Source organism: Panthera pardus, unplaced genomic scaffold, assembly GCF_024362965.1.
Source record: "Panthera pardus isolate Hobbes unplaced genomic scaffold, ASM2436296v1 HiC_scaffold_18, whole genome shotgun sequence".
Taxonomy (NCBI): domain Eukaryota; kingdom Metazoa; phylum Chordata; class Mammalia; order Carnivora; family Felidae; genus Panthera; species Panthera pardus.
This window is the reverse complement of record NW_026526743.1, coordinates 18,290,165-18,302,413: the sequence shown is the minus strand read 5'-3', so window position 1 is coordinate 18,302,413 and position 12,249 is coordinate 18,290,165. Positions and strand designations below refer to the sequence as shown.

Sequence of the window (12,249 nt, the reverse complement as noted above, 5' to 3'; positions counted from 1 at the left end):
GGCTTGCCGTCCCTGTGTCCGGAACACTACGACAGTCTCCCACCTCATTCTCTTCTTCCTTGCGGGTCTCTGCTCAAACATGACCTCCTCTGAGAGGCCTTCGCAGACTCGCCCTCTGCCCCCATCTCTGTCTTCCTTCTTAGCCCCAGTCCAACCCCCGGCTTATGCTACGATCCATCTGCAGACTGCCTTGCACCAACGGAATGTCAGCTCCGTGAAGCAAGGCCTGTTCGCTGCTGATTCCCCAGCACTGGCGAGGGTGGTAGCATGGGGGCTGCTCGGGAAACCCTCGCTGAGTCAATGTGTGGGCGTGTGTCCCCTTCTCTCGTGCAACTCGCCATTCCTACGACATGCTTTTTCCTTTTAACAATACATCTCGCAGTTGGATCTACGCTGGCATATGCAGATCTGCCTGGTTACCTGTAGCAGGTGCGTGGCGGGTCCACCGACTGGGTGCTCCATGGCTTTCACTCGATCAGATCCCTGCTGACGGATATAAGTTGTTCCCAGTCTTTTATTATCACAGAACAAACAGACAAAGAACACTGTGAGGATGTACTTCATGCACACGGGAAAGTACATCCATATAATAAACTCATAGATGTCAGCGTGTTGGACCAGATGGTATGGGGTTTTTCATTCTGAAAGGCATCAGCAAATCGCACCCTCCAGAGAAGTGTCCCAAGTAACGAGGGGAGAGAGAGGAGCAGGAGATGAGGTCAGAGAGTGACAGGGACAGGAAGCCAACACAGTAGAGCCTGCAGGCCACGGTAAGGACTGTGGCATCGACAAGAGATGGGAAGGTCACAGGGTTTTGAGTAGAGGAGGGATGTGACTACTTAGGTTCTAACAGGACCATTCTGGCCGCCGTGGAGAACAGACTGAAGGGGCAACAGGAGTAGCAGGGGGATCAGACAGGAGGAGATCGTTCAGGGACACAGGCGAGCGATGGGGATGACAGCTTGAACCAGGGTGGCAGCGGAGGGTGTGGTCAGTGGTGAGATTGGGGATATATTGTGAAGAGACAGCGGAAGACGTCTGCTCACGGAATAAATGGCAGAGGAAGAGAAGAATCACAGCTCTGTCTCGGGGTTTTGGTCTGAGTAACTGGAAGGATGGGGTGGCAAACCTGTGTACCCTGGGGCCCCACTCCCGAGACGTGGGAAGCCAGGGCACGCAGAGGCAGCAGCCGGTGGAGGGGGTGGCGGCCGGAAAACCTTAATTTCCTAACAGGTGAGGTTTCTCCATCTTCGACTGTGTGGCTCCAAGGGGTGCAGCTGAACCGCAGTGGGCTGAGCTGTCCAGGGGGCTGGCTCAAGAGCAAGCGCAGCAGCGCCTACCTTGAACCCTGCTCCCTGGATGGGCCCATGTCCCTCCCTTCCCTTCCCTTCCCCTGGTGGCGCATGCCGCTGAGCGTGGGACTGGACACCACTGTTCCTTAGCCTCTTAAAATGTTTCCCAGAGACTTCATGCTCAGCGCCCCCCCCTCTGGCCTTTCCCCAATCTGTTGGTGCTGATGCTGAAGAGGACAGTGATAAAGACAAAGTGATGTGTGTTAGAAGGAACAAGAAGGGGGCTGTCAGCTTCTGCCTGGCTGCGGCAGCTTATCGGGACACACCAGAGAGCAAGAGAGGGAGATAAGATCAACGGATGCAGATGTGACAGCTGTCTGTCCTCTGAGGTCCAACAACTCCAGACGACAGTCAGCACTCTCTAACTCCCTCCTGGGCCCTCTCACCGCCGCCCACAGGCTGAGCGGCCTGACCTGGCTTCTGCACCCAGCCACCCTGGCCTCCTTTCGGTTCCTCTGACACAGCAAGTCTGTTCCCGCTGCAGGGCTCTGGCGCTTGCTGTCCCCTCTACCTGCAACGCTCTACCCATGGCTGGCTCCTCTCCTCCGTGCGAACATCCCTGCTTAGCCCAGGCCTTTCCTGACAGCTCTCTCCCCCAAAAGCCCCACATCAGCCTCCCTCTTGATTTCCCTTTCTGCTTCATTCCTTCACTTGAAATTCCCTGGATGGTTTCCCTGATTACTGTCTGTCCCATTCGCCCGTGTCCGCGGCGCCTAGAGCAGGGTCTGCACGGAGCAAGGGCTCAGGGCGTCTGACGACTGGGGGGTGCGGTGATGTGAAAGGGGAGGCACGTGGAGGAAGCCGCGCGCCAATCAGCCGTGAGCAGCCTGGGCAACGCTTCACTGAAGGAAAGTAGGGATGCTGCGTGGCCCGCCCCCGTGACGCGGCTGTGTGCGAGGTCCACGGAGCCTGCTGGTTCTCTCAAACAGTTTAGTCTGCCCTCCCCTTTCTACCCCGGTGACCCTGGGACCCGAGCACCAAGGATGTCCCAACACTGCTGGCTTGGGTGACAGAACGGAGATAAACGGGAAGACAAGAAGTGCAGGTTCTGACCTCCTTGTCGCTTGTGTCGGCAGCTGGCAAGCTCTTATGGGCACCCCCAGCTCTTGTCCTTTCACTCCACAGTTATGCAAGTGCCTGTGACACGCAAGGAATTGTACATTGGTTTTTTTCTATGGACAAACTTCAAAACAGTCCCTTGCGGAAGAGCCAATCTTACCTAGACGCCACCCCAACATCCCATGGGAAGGCCAACATCCCAAGGGTGGGCTAACGGACTCCCGTGGTCTCCCGTGGTCCTAGCACCTGCTAATAGATTCTTCAGCTCTGTTCTGATTGGGGAATCAGCTCCTTGGGGACAGGGGTGGAGAAAGGAGGACCCTCCCCTGGCATTTTAGGATGAGAGCAGCCTTATGTGGCAGCACTCTTCACCTTTCCAGTAAGTTTCTGTCGCTCAATCAAATGCAGACAGCAACATGGTACAAATTAATTTGGTAGAGAGTGAAAGATAATTATGTTCCCTTTGCCCATGTGTATCAAGCATCAAAACCAATTCCTGAATGCCCATTTTAGGACAGGTACAGTGTAGGTTAGGGAAGGCCAGCCTACAGGAACATAGAGAGATCACTTGGGGACCAACGTGGGGAGTGATAGGCAGTAAGAGATGCTTTCTGGGGGGCGCCTGGGTGGCTCAGTCGTTTAAGCATCCAACTTCGGCTCAGGTCACGATCTCACAGTTTGTGAGTTCTAGCCCTGCGTCGGGCTCTGTGCTGACAGCTCGGAGCCTAGAGCCTGCTTTGGATTCTGAGTCTCCCTCTCTCTCTCTCTGCCCCTCCCCCACTTGCAGTCTGCCTCCCTCTCTCTCTCTCTCTCTCTCTCTCTCTCTCAAAAATAAATAAATATTTTAAAAAATTAAAAAAATTAAAAAAGGAAGGGACCTGATGGGCCAGAGGAAGTCAGACGATGCTTAGGACACTAATGAGTTTCAGAAGAGCCTCCTAGAAAGAGAACAGGAAACTGATTATGTCAGGGGCCTTGAGAGAAAAGATGGGGAAGGAAAGGGTGCAGAAAGAGTGGAAGGAGCAGGAAGAGGCCACATGTCCAAAACTGGAATAATTTCCCATGCAAAGGAAAACAGAATTGATTACTTGAAACAGGGAAAGAGGAGGAAGCCCAAAAGAAGAGTTGTGATCTAGATTCTGGGAGAAATAAGTTTGGTGGGGGCAGAATTTGGTGGGGGATCCAGAGGGTCAAACCGCCTTGGGAAGAGCTCAGCTACTGACCTTCCTTTCTTTGACCACGTGACTCATCCAGGTATAAAAGTCTCGTGTTTGTGGAAGAGAAAAAGGTGGTCCAGTTAGACAAAGTTCTTCCTGCTCCTGAGACCCAACGAATTTGAAAAGCCATCCGACTGTCTCCAGGAAAAGGCAAGACACCCAACTTTGCTTGTGCTCAGGGAAGAGGTCATTGGGATCACAAGCCCACAAAGGGATGGGACAGAAGGAAGGAGTGAGTGTAGATAAACTTATGAAGGGGGGGCAGAGTATGGAGTTTACTCTCCGAGGAGATAGGACGAGAGGTCAGAGAGATGGGAAAGGGGCCAGGACAAGTCAAATGGCGAGCTGGTGGTGCTGGTGGGGGCCGGGTGCAGGTGAGAGGGGTGGGAAAATGAAAAGTGAGCTCAGCCCCAACTAGATGGGAATGACCCTGTTCACCTGGCCCTCTACCTCAGATGCTCTGATCTGGGAACGTGATACCTAGATGGAACACCAGTAACATGCTAGCAGTAACAGGCTGAGGACTCAAGTTTTATTTTAAATGTCTCCCTTCTAGTGATAAATAAGAGATTAAACATTATACTCGATCGACATAAAACTCACATACATGTGCTTTCTTCAGGCAGCGAGAAAGGGTACATTTGCAGGTAGCAGGCTGGGAATTGTGGTTCTTCTAGAGAAATCATGGTTATCTGTGATACGAGGACCTAAGTGATTTTCCCAGTCATGTGACTGACAGGAGGCATGGCCCGGGGCTGGGATCCTGCCGACCTGGCCCAGCTCAGATCCCTCCCATCCCTAGCCCTTCCCCCCACCCCGCCCCAAAACCTACAGGTTTTCTTTGAAGGGCTCAGAGTAGAATCAAGAAGCTGGGTGTCTGGGACTCATCTCGGGCTCAACATGCCCATCCCTCAGGCCTGACCAAATTCTCATTTGCAGGGGTGAAGCTGAGAGTCTTCTGTTCAAGCCCAAAGACTGGTGGAGGGAAAAGAAAGAGAAAACAGGCAAATATAAAGAAAGAAACCACAACCAGGCTGAGCAAAATTTGGAGAAACTCGGAGACAGCCTCAGGCTTAGTCCCTCTAGGTAATGAAGCAGCTGTTTCCTTCCCCTCTGTTCATACAGCCATTCATTTATCAACAGATAGTGTTGAGCACCTACTATGCACCAGGCACAGTCCCAGGTCCTAGGACACAGTGGTGAACAAGACAGATGAGCTCACTGCCCTCACAAAGGGGCCTTTCTAGTGGGGACTTGGAGACCTCAGAACTTTTCCTGTGGGAACTTCTAAGACATCACAACGTTTAGGAGACTAATCATCCTTCCTTTCTTCCGTCCTGTCCTCCCTCCCTCCCCTCCCCACCTCTCCTCTCCTTTCTTTTCCTCTTCTTCCTTCCAGAAGTAATTGTGCAAGGGAGCAAGGAGGCCTTCTTTCTCCCTGACGCACAGGAAGCAGAGCAGTGCTCAGTTTTGAAGGGTCAGCCACAACCACTCGGCAAGGCAGGGAGAGGAGACGCACTGAGGCTGACAATGGAGTCACCTTGGTTTGGGGCTGGGAAGCCCATGGTCAGAGAGGATTCTGACTTCATTTTCTGTCTCTTCAGGAAGGATGGCCCCGAGTCCCCACAGCCTGGGACTTCTCTTTGTCTACATAATGTATTTTCTCATTGGTCTCCCCGCCAACCTCCTGGCCCTGCAGGCCTTCGTGGGGCGGGTCCGCCAGCCTCACCCTGCGCCCGTCCACATCCTCCTGCTCAGCCTGACGCTGGCGGACCTCCTGCTGCTGCTGCTGCTGCCCTTCAAGATGGTTGAGGCCGCCTACGATTTCTGGCCCTTGGGGGATGTCCTGTGTGCCCTCACTGCTTACGGCTTCTACAGCAGCATCTACTACAGCACGTGGCTCCTGGCGGGCATCAGCATCGAGCGCTACCGCAGCGTGGCTTTCCCCGTGCAGTACAAGCAGTCCCGTCAACCCGCGTACGGAGTGATCGCCTCTCTGGTCTCCTGCCTCTTGTCCTTCGGACGCTGCAGCATTGTGATCATCGTCCATTACTTACCAGCCAACAAGGTCGGGGGTGAGGCCAACGGCCTCCCTCTCTGCTATGACAACTTCACCCAAGAGCAGCTGGCCATATTGCTTCCTGTGCGGCTAGAGCTGTGTCTCACCCTCTTCCTCATCCCCATGCTGGTCACCATCTTCTGCTACTGGCGCTTTGTGCATATCATGCTCTCCAGACCCCAAGTGGGGAGGCGGAAGCGCTGGAGAGCGGTGGCGCTGGCCGCCGTGACCCTCTTCAACTTCCTGGTCTGCTTTGGGCCCTACAATGTGTCTCACGTGGTGGGGTTCTTAGAGGGAAAAAGTGAAAAATGGCGGGTGTACGCTGTGTTGCTCAGTGCTCTCAATGCTTGCATCGACCCCTTGGTTTTCTATTTCTCCTCCTCAGTTATGCGCAAAGCCTTGGATAGGAGGCTACGGAGTCTGCAGAGCTGGGCTGCCTCGTTGGCAGGGCGCTGCAGGAGGAAGGCTGGAGAAGCCGCCGCAGAGAGAGGAGATGAGAGTTTGGGTATGGCCAACGTCGGCTTCACAGGAGACCAACTCTGCCAGCTCGGGGAAACATTTTGCGGGGAGGACTCCAAACGGGGAACAGTGAAACAGAACTGGGGTGAGTTCACCTGTGCCTAGCTTAAGAGGCACAGAAGAGCAGTAGACCTCTCAAATCCAACTCATCCACTGGGTCGGTGCTTTTGTTTTGTTTCCTGGCAGTTATGACATTTCCTTATTTGTGGCCGGCACTGCCTCCTGGTCAGCCACAGCCCTTTTATTCTTGGAATTCCCTCCCCATTCAGTAGCTATATGATGGTGGCATTCCTTCAGCCGGTGCAAAGCTTTTTGCTCGATCCTTGGCCCTGACTCGGCGGGGCGGGGGGGTGCTCCACGCTCCAGGTCTGAACGTCTAGCACAGGCAGGAGTCTGGAGAGTCAGACAGGATCCTGCCATGGGAGCCCGGAGGTCTAGCCCCCCAGCCAAAGCGGTTGCTGGCTCAAGTCTATGAAACGGGCAAGAAAAGAAACAGTCCTTGAGGGAAGAGTCACCTCTGGTGTGAGAAAACTCGGGTCAGGATACTCTTCAGTAGTTCTGCCCTATTTTCAGTCTCCAACACTGTGTATGTGTGTCTTCTTTTTTGCGTCATCTATCTCGCCAGAAGTCTGTTGAAACTCATCTTTTCAAAAGCCCAAGGCCTTCTCTGGTATTTATCTATGCTCTCTATTTCATCAGTGTTGGGTTGTCCCCTTCCTCCTACTTTATGGAGTCTTTTCAGTTGCTCGCTTTCTAACGAATTTCAAGTTGACATTCATTCATCTGTAACCTCTGTTCTTTGCTATCGCAAGCATGTAAGACTATGAAGTGCAGTGTCAGTGGGATGCTACAAGCCTGCATTTGCATAATTTGCACTATTTTAAGTTCTAACAGGCCCTAATTTCCACAGGATTTTTTTTCCTTGGACTCAAGTTTAGACATTTGCTTTATTTTCAAGCATACAAATTCTTCTTGATCCTTTCGTTATTTGTTCCTACCCAAATGGCACTGTGGCCAGAGAATACGGTTTGAATGGTTCCAACTCTTTGAAATTTGTTGAGAACTGCTTTTGGGCCTGGAATATTGTCAATCTAACGTTCCAGGTGTGACAAGAACATAGATTCTGCAATCGTCAGGCGCATGTTGTCTCTGCACACCTTAGATCAAACTTGTTCATCTGTGATGTTCGAATCCTTATAACCATTATTTACTTTTGCTCTATTTGATCTACCAGTTACATGGAGAGGTATGTTACCTGCTCCTCCGTGATGGTGAACTTGTCCACTTCTCCTCGTAGTTCTGTCTTCCTGCTAAAATGAAATGTTGGTCATTCCTTTTGCCTTAAAATTTATTTGGTCTGATATAAATATAGCCACACCAACTTGTTTTCGTGGTTAGTATTTTCCCAGGACATCACTGTCCATCCTTTTACTTTCCAACTTTCTATATCCTTAGGTCAGGTGCATCTTTTACAAACAATATATACAGTGGCTGGATGTTTTGTATGTAATATGGTCTGACAATTCAACCGTATTGGTCTTTTACCTGTATTGTTTTATTCATTTACACTTATATAAAAATAATTGCCAATATGCTCGGATTTATTTCTGCCCCATCTTTTTTTTTTTAATTAAAAAAAATTTTAATGTTTATTTATTTTTGAGAGAGAGCGAGATAAGAGTGCAAGCAGGGAAGGGGCAGAGAGAGAAGGAGACACAGAATCTGAAGTAAGATCCAGGCTCTGAGCTGTCAGCACAGAGCCCGATGCGGGGCTCGAACCCACCAGCTGTGAGATCATGGCCTGAGCCAAAGTCGGATGCTTAACTGACTGACCATCCCAGGTGCCCCTGCCCCATCTTATTTTTAAACACTTCCATGGAAGTGTACCCACATACTGAAATATACACTCATACTGCGAATGGCCTAATAGTAATTGTAACAGTCAGATGAATTATCACAGTGAACACAGACATTTAAGAAAAAAAAAAAAAATGAAACGCCTACCATCTTATTTTGTGCTATTTTCTTCACCTTCTTATATTTCTTTTTTCTCTCTTCTTGCCTTCCTTTGGGATTAAGTTTTTTTTTTTATTTCTTTTCATTTCTCGTATCATTCTCATATCTGTTTCTCATATCACTGAATTGGAAATCATATACTCTGTGTTTAGTATTTTAGTGGTTATTTTAGATGTTTTAACATGTTAAGGGTTCCTTAGTTGGTTCCTCTCTCCCCTTCTTCCTTCTTCCCTTGGTGTTCTAGACAGCATTCAACTATGTGACTCCTCTACAGCAGTTTTCAAAGTGTGGTCTATAGACCCCTGGGGTCCCAGAACTTCTCTGGGATCTGAGGAGTCCAAACTACTTTCATAATTATATTAAGATGCTAATTGCCTTTTTCGCTCCCATCCTTCCACGAATGAATGCACAGGGGAGTTTCTCAGCAGCTACCTGACATGTGATAGGATAACAGCTTTGCCAATAGAGCTGCCTTCTGTGAAGCTTGAGGTCTAAAGAGGTCTGCAAAAATGTAAAACAGTGCCACTCTTCTCCCTAGGATTTTTTCTTTTGAAAATATAGTTATTTTCACGAAAGTATGTCTTTATATTAACAGGTAATGGTTTTCTGATTATTTTTAAATAAATTAATACATATTTAAAATGTTGTGTTTTGGGGCACCCAGGTGGCCCAGTCACTGAAGCGTCTGACCAGCTCAGGTCGTGATCTCGCGGTTTGTGAGTTGGAGCTCCATATCGGGCTCTGTGCTGACAGCTGGGAGCCTGGAGACTGCTTCAAATTCTGTGTCTCCCTCTCTCTCTGCCCCTCCCCTGCTCACACTCTCTCTCAAAAATAAACAAACATTAAAAAAGTAAAATGTCCTCTGTTTTAACTTCTAATGTGGTACATGTCAATGGCTGGAACATAACACTTTAAAAAGCTCTTTGGGGTCCCTCGGAATTTTAAAGAGTATAAAGGGGTCCTGCGAGGAACAAGTTTGAGAACTGCCGATCTAGTGTGCCAAGGGGGCCTCCGCGGGTTCTGCTGGATGCCACTGCACGTCCAGAAAAACAGTGTGCTTCCTGGTGTATCGGCACGGAATGATTCACAACTTCGTAAAGTTTCATGCCACTTAAACTTTTGGAGATGTGAGTTTAAAGTCTGCCTGGCCAAATGCAAAGCTTTTTGATGTTCTAAATGGGAGATGCAAAAACCGGAACCACCCCGTCATGAGCTAAAAGAGTAGCAGACCGGCCTGGATGGGTCGGATACTGTGCGCTCGCCACTTTATGCTAGTCGAGAGTCTTGTTCCAAAGGTCCTTTGAACTGGCGTTTTTCTTCTTGTTCCGTGGATGAGGATCACTTCATCTGCACTTAGGTGGTGGTATGCTGATCCAAAATACAGGTAGGGTTCCTTCTCTTGAAAGTTGGACAAACCGGAAATCTCCATACTAATTGTATTTGGCCTACGGCATCCTGAAAAAACCTGCACGTTTGATTTTCATCAGCAGAGATCAAAGACAGCTTGTCGGGACAAAAGTTATGAACATGCTGAGTGTGCTTTATTTTTGGCGGGGTGGGGGGGGGGGGGTGCTTCACAAAGCCCCAGTAACAGCCCCAGTCTGGCCCCCGGGGTCCTCGGTAACAGGTAGTTCATACAGTCTAAGTTCAGGGCTACTCCCCGTCGCACCTCCTGGGAAATCCACGGTTCCTGGAGCGTGGTGTTAAGGAGGAAAAACAAAGGCTCGAAGATACCATTAGCAGAGTCTCCTCAGCCCTCTCTGGTTTGCAAGTTGAGGGTGGTGAGGGCAAACTTCCACCGGAAAGGGACTTTGGCATGAAGTCAGGTCACTTGGTTTATGTAAACGTAGGGGACAGCTTTCTCTTCGAGCTGGGCTCAAGAAACCACACCCCTAGAGAGCGCCTCACAATCGCTGAAGGCATGACTTTTTGACAGTAACAACAATGAACTGCACGCTGTTTGTAGTCTACGTTACATTAAGTAAGTATTATTTGGCAAAGACGAAATGATATTAAACGTGCTTTCAATCCATCTACTCCATCCTATTTGCAAAACACCTGCGATGCTCCCAGCTCACTTGGCAGAGTCTGTGCCCCCACCCCGACTTGGGTGGGGAGCTGATGGCTTACGGGACGTCTACTGAGAGCCCTACTCAGGCATTTCCAGTATCACTCCCATGAGGAAGCCCCATTACCCGGGAAAGGGTGCAGAGTGATAAGAGGCAAGTGGCGAAGGGCAAACTGTTTGTTGGACTCGAAGATTCCAGCTTTATCACGGCACGCTCTGCAATCCCTTTTCAAAAGTGAGCTGGCAATTCAAGGTGGACATCTGTTGCTCTGGCCTTCTTGGCGTCCCCCTTCAGTGGCGACAGCACCGCTCCCACACCACCCCCAACCGTGATGTCTGGTGGAGCTGGCTTCACCCCCTCCTTCATACTCTGGGGTACAGGTGTGACCCAGGGCCAGAGCGAGCCATCAGCAGAGCCCATCTGACCACAGTGATGGTCCACACCCGAGCATGTGACTCAACCCAGGCCAAGGAAAGCTAGCCGGGCCCTTCTCTTTTAACCATTTAGGAGAAAGAACTTCTTCTACTGAACTCACCTTGGGAGAATGCTGGCTTCAGGGGCCACTTTGAGGAGAGATGCTGAGGTCAACTAGAAAGAAAGCAGTCCACGCATTTGAAATCCCAAAGCAAGACATACTCTGGGGTTATTCAGATCTGAAAACCGAAAATTCTCCCTCTTTAAGAGCTTAAGCCAGTTTGAACTGGGTTGTCAGTCGCTCGCAACCAAAAGATGTATCATTCCTCAATTGCTCACAGTGGCGATCAGTCTTTCTTCAATTATTTTAAAAATTCAAATCAAAAGTTTAAGTGTGAAGACTTAAAAACATAACAAATATGCCTATACCCACCATGCAGAGTAAATGCTTGTTAACAATCATATTTCTTCATATTTTAAAACATTTTGTTTTCAAGCAATCTCTATGCCCAATGTGGGGCTCGAACTTACAACCCCAAGATCAACAGTCCCATGTTCTGACCGAGCCAGCCAGGTGCACCAATATTTCTTCAGATTTTTTTTTAATGTTTATTTATTTTGGAGAGAGAGAGAGAGAGAGAGAGAGAGAGAGAGAGAGAGAGAATGAGAGTGTGCGTGCATGGGGAAGGGGCAGAGAGAGAGCAGGCTCCAGACTCTGATCTCTCAGCACAGAGCCAGACGCAGGGCTCAAACCCACAAACCATGAGATTATGACCCATGAGATTATAACCTGAGCCAAAGTTGGACGTTCAACTGACTGCAACACCCAGGCACCCCACATTTCTTCAGATTTTTTAAGGTGATGTTCCCATTATGTTTCTCTCTCACTGAATTTCCTCTCTTCTTCGCCAGAAGCAATATTATTTTGGAATTGAAGTGTATCTTTCTGGTCCATGGACATGTCCATAAAATGTACCTGAGCCCACAAACACAGTTTAGTATTCTCTTCTGTGTGTGTGTGTGTTGCTTTTTTTTTTTATGTCCACAAATATCACATGGTCATCCTGTGACTTGCTATTTTCCTTCCAAATCATGTCTTTGATACCCACGCCTCTGACATTCATCACTGAAGCTTAGGGCTCTCATTCATTTCTTTGTCTGCTGAGTAAAATGCCATCCTGTTTAAAAGCGGTTTCATGTTTTCCATTCCACTAGTTATAAACATTTGGATAATCTATTTTTCACCAGCATAACAATGCTGCTTTGGACATCCCTGTGCATGCCTCCTCGTACACATGTGGGAAAATTCCTCGAAGCAGAGAACCACTGGGTGGCATGGAATGTGCATTTTCAGTTTTAGCAGAAGCCACCAAGACCAGCCCTGCAGCGAGTCTGGCCCTGGAGTGGACACAAGGTGATGAGTGGGAGGGAAAGGGCTAGGCACGTGCTACCTGCCAACAGAGAAAGGGGTTCAGGTGAGGCCCGAGACCTGCAAAGTAACCTCATGGACATACACATGGACCCTGTGGGGCCCTGTGGGGCAG

The 12,249-nt window shown here is 49.5% G+C and overlaps 1 protein-coding gene and 1 long non-coding RNA gene across 2 annotated transcripts; one reads left to right on the top strand and one right to left on the bottom strand.

The window, feature by feature from the left end:
• Positions 1-497: 497 nt before the first annotated feature.
• On the bottom strand, positions 498-3,156 carry LOC128778077 (uncharacterized). The gene is made up of 2 exons (XR_008423473.1): positions 2,406-3,156; positions 498-1,309 (listed from the first exon to the last, which is right to left on the bottom strand). It is a non-coding gene; the product is annotated as an uncharacterized LOC128778077 (long non-coding RNA).
• Positions 3,157-5,134: 1,978 nt separating this feature from the next.
• On the top strand, positions 5,135-6,311 carry LOC109251471 (free fatty acid receptor 2-like). Its single transcript, XM_053906175.1, has one exon. It carries the CDS (start codon positions 5,238-5,240, stop codon positions 6,309-6,311), a length of 1,074 nt encoding a protein of 357 aa, XP_053762150.1. The 5' UTR covers positions 5,135-5,237.
• The last annotated feature ends 5,938 nt before the right edge of the window (positions 6,312-12,249 follow it).